Below are 15638 nucleotides of genomic sequence, written 5' to 3' on the forward strand. Positions count from 1 at the left end.
CGGCGCCGACCCTGCCGCCTTGCCCGCTCGCCACCGACCCGCCTCCGGCGCCGCCCGGCCAACCTTGCCGCCCTCACCGCTCCGGCGCCGTGCCCGGATCCGCCCCGGCCGTGCCTCGACGTCAATGCCCACGACTCCGGCGAACCCATCTTCTCCGGCGAACCTCGAGCGACCTGCGCTGCTACAGTGCCGGCCCGAACCCTAGATCTCAGATCCACTCTCGGGGTTGACTTTCTCCCCCTCTCTTAGTTATTTTTCGCATCCTTTGACATGCCATAACTCTGCATCCGTAGCTCCGATTCATGCGTGTAGAATATCGAAATGTTCGTCTCGACGAGTACATCATTTCATCTCATTGCATCATTTTCATTTGAGCTCAGCTTGATACCCGAAATGCTGTTGGAAGAGGGCTATGTGAGGAAAGTAGTAGATCTGTTTCAGCAAATGGCCTTTTGTTATTTTTGCCATGATTAATGTATGCATGCTATGATCCTGAGCTCTACATGTGTTTTGTAGAATGCCATGCCATCTTTACAGGGGTGTATGTCATGCATTTTTGTGATCTTTGTGGTGACTAGCACAAGCATGTAAAGTAGCTTACTCAATGATGCTGATTTCAGGGACTTAGAATTTCTCTCAAGTCCTTGTCTTGATATAGTTTTAATGCCATATGTTCATGTTGTTTCCTAGTGATCCGTGCCTCTTTTGAGGATGATTAGTAAGGATGTTTTGTAGATAATGTTGTTCTCTATCCATCCATGTCTTTGTTTGCAATTATGGAGCACCCTAGCTTGAGTCAATCGAGCTCTACTTTTGCTATAAAATGTTCCTAGCAGATTGTTAACATGTTTAGCAATTTTGCCGAGCTTGTTGTTGTTGATCCATGCATGCTATGATGTTGTTCTTGCCATGTCTAGCGTCTATGCCATGTCTTCTTGATGGGTGTATGCTTAGTTTGTCATGCAATGCCTCGTAGTGAGTGCATCGAGCTCGTAAACGTGCCTACTTGTTAATCTATTTTGCATGCTCCAGTTTTTCACTAAGTCTGAATCTGTTAATGTTTTTGCTATGTTCACATGCTTGCAATTGTATTTTCTGATCCCTTTTGGCTCAAGGTCACTAAGGGACTTTTGTTATATGCTTAGAGTAGCTTCATTCCATGCCTTGCTTTGTCATGATATGTTTCTGTAACATATAGTTTTCATGCTCTAAAGATTGCTTCCTGTTGATAAATTCCTGACTTGCTGTTAATTTCACTAAGTCTGAAACCTGTTATCTTTTGCACTTTTGCCATGCTTGTTTGAACCTGTTATTGGGTGAATTAGCCGTAGCTCGGTGTTCATCTTTTGTCAAGAATCATGAGTGGATCCCTGCCATGTATTTTGTTGTCATGTTTGAGTGTTGTAGCATATTTATCTTGATGCATTTAGATGGCTACTTGCTGTTTATCGCAGACCGGTGCCATATTTGTTTTGCTTGCCATTTCCAAACCGTGCACCCGATTCCGGTGATCTTTATATCGATTTCAACCGAAATCACCTCACCTTTCCAGTGGAACTCTTGGATTTCCAAGTTGAGGCCAGGTTCTATCATTCCTTTGCAAATCATGCATATGCATCGCATACCGCATCCCGCATATCATACCATGTTTGCATCATGTTGTTCAAGCATTGCACGTGGTTAAATGTGTTCCTTTTGCTTGTTGTTCTTGCTTGGGTAGAGCCTGGAGACGAGTTCGTGAACAAGGAGCCCGTTGAGTTTGCCTACGAGGATCAAGGCAACTCTGAGAACTTTGCAGGCAAGATGACCATACCCTCGAAATCACTTCTATCTTTGCTTGCTAGATGCTCGCTCTTTTGCTATGCCTATGCTAAGATACCTACCACATGCTTATAATGCCTCCCATTTGCCATGTCAAACCTCTAACCCACCATGTCCTAGAAAACCGTTGTTTGGCTATGTTACCGCTTTGCTCAGCCCCTCTTATAGTGTTGCTAGTTGCAGGTGAAGATTGGAGATCGTTCCTTGTTGGAACATGATTATTGTTGGGATATCATAATATTATCTTGTTTATCTTAATGCACCTATATACTTGGTAAAGGGTGGAAGGCTCGGCCTTATGCCTAGTGTTTTATTCCACTCTTGCCGCCCTAGTTTCCGTCATATCGGTGTTATGTTCCCGGATTTTGCGTTCCTTACACGGTTGGGTTATAATGGGAACCCCTTGACAGTTCGCCTTGAATAAAACTCCTCCAGCAATGCCCAACCTTGGTTTTACCATTTGCCACCTAGCCTCTTTTTCCCTTGGGTTTCCGAAGCCCAAGGGTCATCTTTATTTAAACCCCCCGGGCCAGTGCTCCTTTGAGTGTTGGTCCAAACTAGAGCCCCTTGCAGCGCCACCTCGGGGAAACTCGAGGGATGGTTTTAGTTGTACGGATTGCTTATCTGAGTGTGCCCTGAGAACGAGATATGTGCAGCTCCTATCGGGATTTGTCAGCACATTCGGGCGGTGTTGCTGGACTTGTTTTACCATTGTCGAGGATGTCTTGTAACCGGGATGCCGAGCCTGATCGGATTGTCTTGGGAGAAGGAATATCCTTCGTTGACCGTGAGAGCTTGTGATGGGCTAAGTTGGGACTCCCCTGCAGGGATTTGAACTTTCGAAAGCCGTGCCCGCGGTTATGGGCAGATGGGAATTTGTTAATGGCCGGTTGTAGATAACCTGAAACTTTACTTAATTAAAATGGTAGGGATGGCAATGGACCGGGTTTGGGGCGGGTGGAGCTGGTCCAAATCCAACCCATGACCCATCTTCCTACCCTCTGCCCATCCACCAAATTATCCATGGGCACAACTTGTGCCCATGCCCAAACCCGTTGGATACCCACATATCCATGGAGCTCCATGGGCATAGAAAAGTCAGCATGAAGCCTTCCCAAAGATCAAATTAACTCAACATCATTCACTCACAAATGTCGACATAAGCTACATGCATAAGTAGGCAACAAGTAATATGATGACTCCTTAAGTGTGACATACCAGAGGTTGATTTTGCAGCATATAGGTTATGGCACCAGTTGCATATTGCCTGCCATTTCCCATTGATTCGTTCTTTCTACTATCACTGGCATATGGCTCCACATGTCATACGGGTATCCATTGGATATCCATGGAGCACAAACTATAATTGTGCCCAACCCAGCTGTTCGTGGGTATCCATATCCACGGACCCATGGGCAGAAATGTGCTCCATACCCTTACCCAACCGGGTCGGGTATCCATGGGTATCCAGATCCATGAATAAAATTGCCATCCCTACCAACCGCGTGTGTAACCGTGATGGTCTCTTCTCGGCGGAGTCCGGGAAGTGAACACGGTGGTGGAGTAATGTTTGACATAGGTTGTCTAGGCTCACTTCTTGATCATAGTTGTTCGACCGTGCTTTTGCCTTCTCTTCTCGCTCTCTTTTGCGAATATGTTACCCACCATATATGCTAGTCGCTTGCTGCAGCTCCACATCATACCTTACCTTACCTATAAGCTTAAATAGTCTTGATCGCGAGGGTGTGAGATTGCTGAGTCCCCGTGACTCACAGATTACTTCCAAAACCAGATGTAGGGACCGATGATGCCGCTCCAGATGATATGACCGAGCTCAAGTGGGAGTTCGATGAAGACTCTCTTCATTACTACGTGTCTTTCCCAGATGATCAGTAGTGGTGCCCAGTTGGGGTGATCGGGGACTTTGTCGCATTTGGGGGTTGATCTTTATTTTGGTACCGTAGCCGGACCCTGAGTGTATTGGATGAATGTAATGACTTATTTATGTATTTGTCTGACATGGCGAGTGTAAGCCAACTATGTACTTTTCCCCTTTATTTATTTACATGGGTTGTTGTGAAGATTACCTCACTTGCGACATTGCTTTCAATGCGGTTATGCCTTTAAGTCGTGTTTCGACACATAGGAGATATAGCCGCATCGAGGGCGTTACAAGTTGGTAATCAGAGCCTTCCCCGACCTTAGGAGCCCCCTGCTTGATCGAATCGCTGGCGTTGTTGAGTCTAGAAAAATGTTTTGAGTCATTTAGGATTATATATATCGGAGAGTTAGGAATTCTTTTTACTCCTCAGTCCCTTCATCGCTCTGGTGAGGCATCCTGACGTAGAGTTTTGACTCTTCTCTTCTCAAATTTCACTAAAAAAAATTAGGATCACGCGGGTATCTTGGAATCGTTCCGATGGTTTTGTGACGAGAACATTGTTCTTGGTGCCTCCTGACATTTATAGGTTGTGGCAGTGTCCCAGGGAATTGAGCTCCGAGGTGTTGTCATCATAATTTTATCGTTGAGATTCTGGAATACCTGAGTTTCGCCGACATCGAAAATCTCTTTTATGCAGTTGTTGGTGAGATAACCTCAACGCCACCCAGTACTGGGGCGGGAGTTCGGGAGTATAGCCATAACTTGTATAACGGATGCTTTTCGAAGGTTGAGGTAAATGATTTCCGAAGTTTTCTTGGTTATGTGTTGAAGGATGGATACAGCTGGATGTAGGGTTTGCTAGCTTTGGGTGAGATATTATGCTTCTCCTGTATCCCCAACACCTGATTGCATAACCAAAAAGGTTCGGGAGTTTCATAGGTGGGAATTCTTGTAGCTCTAGTTCTTCTTTCGCGGATATTTGGTTTGGGATTGGGTATTCCTCACCAAGTATTTGTTCTTGTCTGTACCTTGTTGTTTTATTCTTCTACCTCAATTCTAAGTGGCTTCTCAATTTATGGAAATGTGACCATTTCAATTGGAATGCACTCGTTCATTTTGTTCGGATGTGAAGACTTTATGTTGCAATTTCGATCCTTTTCGATTCAGCTTCAATATTTGTCTGTCAAGATGCTAACGGATGTCACCCTCTTCAGGATGGCTCCTACTAAGGGTCAGAATCAAAATCAGGATCCACCACCACCACCTCCACCTCCGGAGGCATGGCAAGCTATGATGGCTGCTACCAATGCAAACACGCAGCTGATCATGCAAATTCTACAAGAGTGCAACCAAGGCCATGGCAACAATCAGAATCAGTTTGCTATACTCAACCAGTTCCTTGCTAACCAACCAAAGACCTTCAACAACTGTGTCGAGGCCTCAGACGCTGATGATTGGCTCGTGGACATATGCAAGCATTTCGAGTGCAGCAACGTCAGGCCTAAGGACTTTGTCAAGTTTGCCTCCTTCCAACTCAAAGACAAGCTGCAGAATGGTTTCGGCAATACAAAGATTCCAGAGGAGGCCGTGTGATTACCTGGGATGAATTCCTCAGAGTGTTGTTGAAAGCAAGCGTGAGGTATTCCGCAACCTTAAGCAAGGCTCTTTGTCTGTTTACCAGTACAACATCATGTTTCAGAAGCTCGCCCGTTTCGCTAAGCAAGACGTCCCTGACGAGAAGAGCATGATTTATCAGTTCAGGGGTGGCCACAGAAAAGATCTCCAACTTGCTCTCGTCCTTTTTGAGCCGAAGAAGTACGATGAGTTCTACAATATGGCAATGAAGCAAGAGACTGCTCAACTGAAGTGCGATGCTTCCAAGAAGCGAGTCAGAGATGCAACTCCTTCTTCCTCAACTCAAGTGGCTAAGCAACAAAAGTATTGGCTGCCTCCTTCTCCGTTCTGTCAGCCTTATCAGCAGAAGAGCAAAGGTGGCAGTGGATCTTCCCACCCACCCAACCCTGGCTTTCAGAACAAGACTTCGTCTCAAGCTCCAAGATCAAGTGCTCCGTATCACCGTCCGCTTTCGGAGGTCACATGCAACAAGTGCCAACAGAAGGGTCACTATGCCAACAAATGCTTCAATCAGAGACATCTTCCTCCACCTCCTCCTGTGAGATCTGCTAGCAATGCAGTGGTCAAGCATAACCCCAAGCACGCCAAGGTCAACTTGATGAATGCAGCTCAGGCAGAGGACTCGTCAGATGTCATCATGGGTAACCTCCCTGTTAACGATGTTCCTGCTAAAGTTCTTTTTGACACTGGTGCATCGCATTGCTTCATTTCTAAACCTTTTGCATCAAAGTATGAGTGCGATTATCAGCATTTGCAAAGATCTTTACAAATCGTGTCCCCGGGCAAGCAAATGACAGCTAATATCTGCGTCCCGGATGTTACTATCACGTTGGGCGACTACAAATTTCTAGCTTCTCCTATTGTTCTGAGTGACTCGGATATCGATCTTATTCTCGGAATGGATTGGCTTTCTAAGCTCAAGGCTCACCTTGATTGTGGTGCCAGGCAGATTTAATTGACTCATTCGTCTGAGGATGTAATTGTTTTGCCGCTCGTGATGATACCATTCGACTGTTTTCTCTCAATGAGAAGGGCGAGCTAGATGCCATCTCTCAAATTCCAGTCGTTTGCGAATATCAAGACGTCTTTCCAGGAGAGCTTTTAGGAATGCCTCCGCATTGGTCAGTTGAATTTGTCATCGATCTTGAGCCTGGCACGGAACCTGTTTGCAAACGTCCTTACAAGCTTGGACCAGAAGAGTTGAAGGAGCTGAAGAAACAACTCGATATTCAAGAGCGAATGGGTCTCATCTGACCAAGTTCTTCTCCATGGGGTTGTGGAGTTCTTTTGTGAAGAAGAAGGATGGAACGGACCGACTCTGTGTCGACTACCGTCCATCGAACAAGAAGACCATAAAGAACAAGTACCCACTTCCCAACATCAACGAGCTATTTGAACAACTCAAAGGTGCTCAATTATTCTCCAAGCTTGATCTCCATATGGGCTATCACCAGATTCGTATTCATGAGCAAGATATCCCTAAGACAACATTCTGAACAAGCTATGGTTCATATGACTACAATGTCATGTCTTTCGGCCTCGTCAACACTCCGCCAACTTTCTCTCGCATGATGAGCTTCATCTTCAACGCCTACACAAATGACTTCGTCTTGGTCTACCTCGATGACATTTTGGTCTTTTCCAAGAACAAGGAAGATCATGCCAAGCACTTGCGTTTGGTGCTGGATAAGCTCAGAGAACATCAGTTCTATGCCAAGTTTTCAAAGTGCGAGTTTTGGCTCGATGAGGTTCTCTACCTTGGGCATATCATCTCTGCCAAGGGCATAGCGGTGAATCCTGAGAAGGTGTCTGCAATTGTGAATTGGGAACCACCTCAGAATGTGAAGCAACTCCGCAGCTTCCTTGGTCTCGCAAGCTATTGTCGAAGGTTCATTGAGAACTTCTCTAAGATCGTGGAGCCTCTTTCCAACCTTCTCCAGAAGCACGTCAAGTACGTATGGTCTCCTGAATGTGACATCGCTTTCAACACCCTGAAAGAGAAGTTAGTCATTGCTCTAGTTCTGACTCCTCCTGATGAATCCAAACCGTTCGAGGTCTTTTGTGATGCTTCTCTTCAAGGTCTTGGTGCAGTGTTGATGCAAGAGAAGAAAGTTGTGGCCTATACCTCTTGCCAGTTGAATCCCAACAAGAAGAACTACCCCACTCATGACCTTGAGTTGGCGGCAGTTGTGCATGCTCTTTTAACTTGGAGACATCTCTTATTGGGAAGAAAAGTGGACATCTTCACTGACCACAAGAGTCTCAAGTACATCTTCACTCAGCCTAATCTCAACCTCAGCCAGACTCGTTGGGTCGAAATGATTCAAGAGTATAATCCGAGTATCGAATATACTCTGGGCAAGGCCAATGTAATTGCTGATGCATTGAGCAGGAAGGCTTACTGCAACAGTTTGATTCTCAAGCCTTACCAACCCGAGCTTTGTGAAGCTTTCCGCAAACTCAATCTGCAAGTTGTTCCTCAAGGTTTCCTCGCCAACCTCCAAGTCTCTCCTACTTTGGAAGATCAGATTCGCGAGGCTCAACTTCTTGATGCTATGGTGAAGAAGGTGAAGATTGGGATTGCCAAGAGTCAACCCAAGTACAAGTGCTATCGTCTTGATGACAAGGATACTCTATTCTTCGAGGATCGCATTGTTGTGCCTAAAGGTGATCTTCGTAAATTCATTATGAATGAGGCTCACAATTCACTCCTCTCTATTCACCCTGGAAGTACAAAGATGTACCATGACCTCAAGCAGTCGTATTGGTGGACTCGAATGAAGCGCGAGATTGCTCAGTTCGTGAATGAATGTGATGTCTGCAGAAGAGTGAAGGCAGAACACCAATGACTAGCTGGTCTCCTCCAACCTCTTGCCATTCCAGAATGGAAGTTTGACCATATTGAGATGGACTTTGTGACTGGATTTCCAAAGTCCAAGCGTGGCAATGATGCTATCTTCGTTGTCATCGACAAACTCACTAAAGTGGCCCATTTCCTTCCTATCAAAGAATCCATCACTGCAGCTCAATTGGCAGAGCTGTATACCTCCCGAATTGTCTCTCTACACGGCATTCCGCAGTTGATATCTTCAGATCATGGCAGCATCTTTACCTCCAAGTTCTGGGATTCTTTTCAGAAGGCCATGGGCACCAACATCCGTTTCAGCACAACTTTTCATCCTCAAACTAGTGGCCAAGTCGAGCGTGTCAATCAAATTCTTGAAGATATGCTCAGGGCTTGTGTCATCTCTTTCGGTATGAAGTGGGAAGATTGTCTTCCATATGCCGAGTTCTCCTACAACAACAGCTTCCAAGCAAGTTCGGGCAAGGCCCCATTTGAAATTCTCTATGGCAGGAAGTGTCGTACTCCTCTTAACTGGTCAGAGACTGATGAACGTCAACTTCTTGGAAATGACTTGATCACAGAGGCAGAAAAGATGTGCAAAGTCATTCGTGATAATCTCAAAGCCGCGCAATCGCGCCAGAAGAGTTACTATGATAGTAAGCATCGTGATTTGGCTTTCGAGATCGGAGACCATGTTTACCTCCGCGTCTCTCCAATGAAAGGTACTCGTCGCTTCGGTATCAAAGGGAAGCTTGCCCCTAGATACGTGGGTCCCTTCAAGATCGTCGGCAAGAGAGGCGATCTCGCCTATCAACTTGAGCTTTCCTCCAATTTTGCAAACGTGCACGACGTGTTTCACGTGTCTCAACTCCGCAAGTGCTTCAAAACTCCTGACCGCACCGTCAACTTCAAAGACACTGATCTCCAAGAAGACTTGTCTTATCGTGAGTACCCCGTTGCTATTCTTGAGGAAGCTGAGCGCAAGACTCGCAACAAGTCTATCAAATTCCTCAAAGTCAAGTGGTCACACCATTCCAACCGTGAAGCCACCTGGGAACGCGAGGATCACCTCCGTTTTGAGTACCCGGAGTTTTTTCAGTCCTAGATCTTGAGACGAGATCCTTTCATAGTGGTGGAGTGTTGTAACACCCCGGATGTAATTTACCTTATATGTACTCCAACTCTTGCCGTTTCCGGCCTAAGTTATTTTTATTTTCCTCGTTGTCGGTTTTTTGTCTCCATGTGTTTTGTCTTTGTCATGCATCCCATATCATGTCATCATGTGCATTGCATTTGCATACGTGTTTGTCACTACACCACAACCCTTAATTGGGGGCAGTTAACTGCCGGGAGAAATACAAGAATAAGGGCAAATTATATGCCGGGAATCATGCTACTGCCGGCAAAAGTACATAAGGTCAGAGAAACTGCCGGCAGAAGTAAACCATTCGGGGCGTCAGGACTGCAGCAATAATGCCTGCTTTTCAGGTCACACAGTCTGCCGAGACATGCGAGACCCGGCGTATTATCTGCCAGGACTGTTGTGTGTGGTGCCAGATTAAAATAAATGGGCCTAAACTCTGCTGGCGCAATAGAGCGCGGGAGAGAAAAAAAATCGCATCAAAGAATCTTTTGGACGCCGTCACGGCTTAGGTCCTGTGCCCCAAATCACTTTCTTCTCCAAATCTACCTGCCTTCCCCCGACCACCGCCGCCCCCGACCACCTTCTGCAAGACCCTAGATCCAGCTCCCTCCCGGATCACGCCGCAGAGCACACTTCGCCGCCCCCAACTACCACCAAGGAATCCTCGCCTTCTCCATGCTTTCCTCCCCGGCCATAACCGCTTTCGTTCTCCATGACCTAGCGCCGCCGCCATCCTCTGCCACCGTGCTTCCCCGTGCAGCGGCTTCCGGGATCTCCTCGAATGCCGAAGGGAAATCGGCATGGGCAGGAGGGGAACCAAGCCTCTTCTGAAATCCATCCGGCGGCGCATCGAAGTGTGGCGGGCGACGGCGCATCTTCCTCTCAACCCCCATCCAGCTCCGTTCAGCTCCATTCGATAACGTCTCTTCCCATCCTCTCCTTGTGAACTTCAGCACCACCTCCCGCTGCTCTAATCCATAGATCGGCGCAGGTGAAGTCGGCATCCTCTCTGGCGAGGTAAGGTTCCCCTCCGCCCATCCTTCTCCTCATCCTCTTCCTCTCTTCTCCTTACTCTTCCTCCCCTTCTCTGTTCTTGATCCCCAATGTTGCTCTCTGCTCTGTTTCTCTCTGTACATGTACTGCTTTGCTGCTCTTGCTCTGTTTCTTCCGGTGCTAGTGCAGTGCATATATATATGTATAATGGTGATGGGTAGGACATAGACGCTACTTACAATAATAATTTGTTGATGGCTATTGACAATTTGGGACTTGGAGATGAGAGAGTTGGACTTCTGTTACTTGTTATGCGGACTTAAGTTATGCCATTAGACTCTAAGATTACTGACTTATATTGTTGTTGTGGATGCCTAGATGTGTACATCTATTGGATTTGTTATTTTGGTGTGCTTATGAATTATTTTTGGTCTCCTTATAAATTATTCTGTAGCTTTGTTACTGCTATTTTCTGTCCCATCCCTGAGTTTTATTTGCTGTATTTTATTTGAAAAACTCGAATTGGACAACTATGTTTTGTAATATCGATCTCTCTTGTTGCTGCATTTGACGGGGAAGAAGTTCAGTCAAAGCCGCTCGATTTGGACAGGGCATACATGCATATATTACCACCTGTGACTGGACTGCAGCAAGAGATGCGTTGTTGGCATGTAGGTTCAGCCATCAGGTAGGTCTCATGGTTTGTTGCTCAACATATCACATCATGTATCATCCTTTCTCTTAGTTACATGGAAGAATATTAATGTGATTGATTTATTCAGTCAGGGTGATCGATCAATGGAGGTGGTGCTCGAAGCCTAACTACAAGCACTGTACTCAAGGCCTAACTTGGGCTCTACGTATGTCTCCTCCCTATACATCTGATGCAGAAGCTACAAGCAGCGCATCCCCATGACAGCTTCAGATGCATGAATGGATACTCCCATAAGAGTTGGCACCTTGTCACACATCGTAAGCACTACAAAATTGTGAAGGAGGTCAGCCGCCACAACACTTCATTTGCCTGCTTGTTGCCTGCAAAAGACGATAGCTTAAGAAAAGTGATCACAAAGGTAAAACATAAAAATAACACCATCTCATGTACTGATCCTACCATCTTTAGTTATAAATTATGATCAATTATTTCCTGGAAAATTCTTTACGTGTTGGCTGTATCTGGATGCTATGGAAAAGAATATATCGAGCACATTATGTTACGTGTATTTCTTATAGCAGCTGGTGCTACTGAAAGTGGTGATTTTACCTATTTTCCTCTCAATCCAGTTCAAAGTTCGTATAAGAATCCATGTGTTTAAACGGTGGGTCTCCTTGCTATAGTTATTTTAGTTTACACATTTTGATTGTTCTGCAGGTTTCCGTCCAAAAACTTCCGTTGCTGAAAAACTCGCTATCATACGTGTTCTTCCATTGCTATTGTTTGGTATTTTCGTTTCTCCTTCAAGTCATCAATAGTTAAAAGAATATTTAAGGAAATTACTTATGAAAAACACGAAGGATGGTTCATTAGCTATGCATCACACTGCCGAGATCATTGGTGCGATCCGGTTTCTTTGGTTTGTAATCTGACTATACATGCAGAAAATATCATGATATTGTTGAATATGCACTATTTTCATGTATTTTACCTCTTATCATGTGTAGCATATTGGAGGAGCACCATGTAGTACTATCTTTCGTATTCTGTTGGAGATGGTTGTGAGCTCTTATACCAATTTAAAAACCAGTGATGCAGCTTTACAACTTTACTGAAAGCACTTGTAAAATTACCGTTACATGAATGAATCAGGGGTATGGTATGTTCCTTGTAGTACTATGTATTGATTAAACACACAGGTACCCTATGTTGTTATGAAAGTTGAATCGACTCATGTTTTTCCAGAACTTATTACTCTTGGTTCTGATTAAAACTCGGCTGTAAAATACACTAGTATAGATGCATTAGGAGCTGTTGCTCAGCATTTCAAAAGTGACATGGTATGGAAGCATAATTCTTTAATTTTCTTCTATACATTATACTCCCTTAGTAATAGTTTGTATAATGCCCTTAGTCCATGACTGCACTGCCAGGTTGTTGACAAGATACATATTAAAATGGATGACTTTCTTGAAGATGGGTCACAAGAAGCTACTATTTTGGTCATTCAAGCACTTGCAATAGCTGTGCCGCATTCAACAGATAGACTATGTAAATATATCCTACTCACTACATTTTGACCAAAATTTGCATGGTTGATTCGCTCACTCTTTGTTCACACATCTTGATATTAATATGTTCTTCTATTTCCTTTGACCTTGCATACATCTTTTAACCAAGATATTTAAACTTACAAGTGTCCCACCTACCGGAAATGATACTGAACGGGCGTCGTGAAAGAGCAAATGTATTCCGTGGAGCGTTGCGTGCTTTCGATGCTACAGGTTGACCTTTATCCAAAATGGTCCAGTGTTTCACTTATTTCATAGAAGCCATGAACTTAGTATTGAGTCTGCCTCTAACCTTTATCTGTAGTGCTGCTTGTGTCGTTTGTTTATAATCCCAGTATAATTTTGTAAGTTATTTGCTCATTATTCACACCCTGAACAATGTCTAGGCAATAGAAACTGCATTTTCATTCATGTATGGACTGTAACATCGTGCTAGATTGTGCCTTTGTAGACTCAGGTTTAGAAATTGATTATCTTCAGCATGCAAATGCACTTTCGATTGATATCAGATCTCATTTCGCTATTGTAGATCAACATTATAATTAAGGTATTGTACACCTCTCCCGAAGGTTTGGCAAGATCTTGAAGGTGTTGGAGGCTTGGCAAGAGCTGCAAGTTGGAGTGATGATACTTCTTTCCTCTAGCCATTTCCTGTTCTCTTTTACTGTACTGCTTTATCTTTAAGTGCTTCAATGTACATTGACTGCAAAAACAAAACCATGGAACCAGGAAGCTGAAGCATGTATATTGAAACATATGTATCTGGTCTGTTATGTTTATGGAATGAAGTTTCAGGTTTTGGATGAGCCCTATATGTAACTTTGATTGAAATGAATCTATTAAGTTGTGTGATCTCTCCTGTTTGGCCGAACATGGTGAATGAATATTAAATTAGGTATGTGTTGCCAATAATAGCTTTGCTAGTGAAACGCAACATTGTGGCATATTTACTGCTGGGAAATCATGTTTGTGCCGGCAGTGGAACTGCCGGTAACTGTTGTTCCTATGCCATAACCAATCTGCCGGGAGAAAATGAAACTGCCGGGAAATATATGCGTCGGGGCAGAAAAACTGCCGAGAATAGTTTATCTGCCGGGAGAAGTAACCCCCGGCAGCCGTTCTTGTGTCAGTTCTATCTGCCGGGAGAACCACATTCCCGGCAGTTTGTCTGCCCTCTTAAGGGCTTTCTCCCGGCAGATTGCATGCCATTGCATTCATGTTGTGGTGTAGTGCGTCTCATGCATCCGAGCATCTTCCCCGTTGTCCATTTTGCATTCCGGCGCTCCTATATCCTCCGGTGGTCCTTTCTACCTCTTTTCGTGTGTGGGGGTTAAACGTTTTCGTATTGGACCGAGACTTGTCATGCGTCCTTGGTTTACTACTGGTAGACTGCCAGTCAAGTTTCGTACCATTTGGACTTCGTTTGATACTCCAACGGTTTACTATGATGTTGTTGTTGCCATGTCTAGCGTCTATGCCATGTATTCTTGATGGGTGTATGCTTAGTTTGTCATGCAATGCCTCGTAGTGAGTGCATCGAGCTCGTAAACATGCCTACTTGTTAATCTGTTTTGCATGCTCCAGTTTTTCACTAAGTCTGAATCTGTTTATATTTTTGTTATGTTCACATGCTTGCAAATGTATTTTCTGATCCCTTTTGGCTCAAGGTCACTAAGGGACTTTTGTTATATGCTTAGAGTAGCTTCATTCCATGCCTTGCTTTGCCATGATATGTTTCTGTAACATGTAGTTTTCATGCTCTAAAGATTGCTTCCTGTTGATAAATTCCCGACTTGCTGTAAATTTCACTAAGTCTGAAACCTGTTATCTTTTGCACTTTTGCCATGCTTGTTTGAACCTGTTATTGAGTGAATTAGCCGTAGCTCAGTGTTCATCTTTTGTCAAGAATCATGAGTGGACCCCTGCCATGTATTTTGTTGTCATGTTTGAGTGCTGTAGCATATTTATCTTGATGCATTTAGATGGCTACTTGTTGTTTATTGCAGACCGATGCCATATTTGTTTTGCTTGCCATTTCCAAACCGTGCACCCGATTCCGGTGATCTTTATATCGATTTCAACCGAAATCACCTCACCTTTCCAGTGGCACTCTTGGATTTCCATGTTGAGGCCAGGTTCTATCATTCCTTTGCAAATCATGCATATGCATCGCATCCCGCATCCCGCATATCATACCATGTTTGCATCATGTTGTTCAAGCATTGCACGTGGTTGGTTGTGTTCCTTTTGCTTGTTGTTATTGCTTGGGTAGAGCCGAGAGACGAGTTCGTGAATGAGGAGCCCGTTGAGTTCGCCTACAAGGATCAAGGCAACTCTGGGAACTTTGCAGGCAAGATGACCATACCCTCGAAATCACTTCTATCTTTGCTTGCTAGATGCTCGCTCTTTTGCTATGCCTATGCTACGATACCTACCACATGCTTATCATGCCTCCCATTTTCCATGTCAAACCTCTAACCCACCATGTCCTAGCAAACCGTTGTTTGGCTATGTTACCACTTTGCTCAGCCCCTCTTATAGCGTTGCTAGTTGCAGGTGATGATTGGAGATCGTTCCTTGTTGGAACATGATTATTGTTGGGATATCATAATATTATCTTGTTTATCTTAATGCACCTATATACTTGGTAAAGGGTGGAAGGCTCGGACTTATGCCTAGTGTTTTGTTCCACTCTTGCCGCCCTAGTTTCCGTCATATCGGTGTTATGTTCCCGGATTTTGCGTTCCTTACACGGTTGGGTTATAATGGGAACCCCTTGACAGTTCGCCTTGAATAAAACTCCTCCAGTAATGCCCAACCTTGGTTTTACCATTTGCCACCTAGCCTGTTTTTCCCTTGGGTTTCCGGAGCCCAAGGGTCATCTTTATTTAAACCCCCCGGGCCAGTGCTCCTTTGAGTGTTGGTCCAAACTAGAGCCCCTTGCAGCGCCACCTCGGGGAAACTCGAGGGATGGTTTTAGTTGTACGGATTGCTTATCTGAGTGTGCCCTGAGAACGAGATATGTGCAGCTCCTATTGGGATTTGTCGGCACATTCGGGCGGTGTTGCTGGACTTGTTTTACCAATGTCGAG

General features: G+C 44.7%; 1 protein-coding gene across 10 annotated transcripts; it reads left to right on the forward strand.

Moving 5' to 3' along the window:
* The first annotated feature begins 9831 nt into the window (after positions 1-9831).
* On the forward strand, positions 9832-13352 carry LOC119267162. Of its 10 annotated transcripts, none has more exons than XM_037548510.1 (7): positions 9833-10344; positions 10900-11008; positions 11103-11393; positions 11693-11761; positions 12409-12526; positions 12673-12759; positions 13076-13352. In XM_037548510.1, exons 3-7 carry the CDS (start codon positions 11205-11207, stop codon positions 13090-13092), a joined length of 480 nt encoding a protein of 159 aa, XP_037404407.1. In that variant the 5' UTR covers positions 9833-10344; positions 10900-11008; positions 11103-11204; the 3' UTR covers positions 13093-13352. The 10 variants fall into 10 exon arrangements, 5 of the variants coding, with proteins under 5 accessions (XP_037404406.1, XP_037404407.1, XP_037404408.1 ...); XM_037548511.1 differs by having other exon boundaries at positions 10908-11008; XM_037548508.1 differs by having other exon boundaries at positions 9834-10344; positions 10903-11008.
* The last annotated feature ends 2286 nt before the right edge of the window (positions 13353-15638 follow it).

Source organism: Triticum dicoccoides, chromosome 3A, assembly GCF_002162155.2.
Source record: "Triticum dicoccoides isolate Atlit2015 ecotype Zavitan chromosome 3A, WEW_v2.0, whole genome shotgun sequence".
Lineage (NCBI taxonomy): Eukaryota > Viridiplantae > Streptophyta > Magnoliopsida > Poales > Poaceae > Triticum > Triticum dicoccoides.

Coding starts and splice junctions, on each gene's coding strand:
- LOC119267162 (XM_037548509.1), top strand. CDS start 11,205: ATGCAGAAGCTACAAGCAGCGCATCCCCATGACAGCTTCAGATGCATG. Junction 11,762..12,408: donor TCTTCCATTGCTATTGTTTG/GTATTTTCGTTT, acceptor CTGCACTGCCAG/GTTGTTGACAAGATACATAT. Junction 12,527..12,672: donor GCATTCAACAGATAGACTAT/GTAAATATATCC, acceptor TAAACTTACAAG/TGTCCCACCTACCGGAAATG.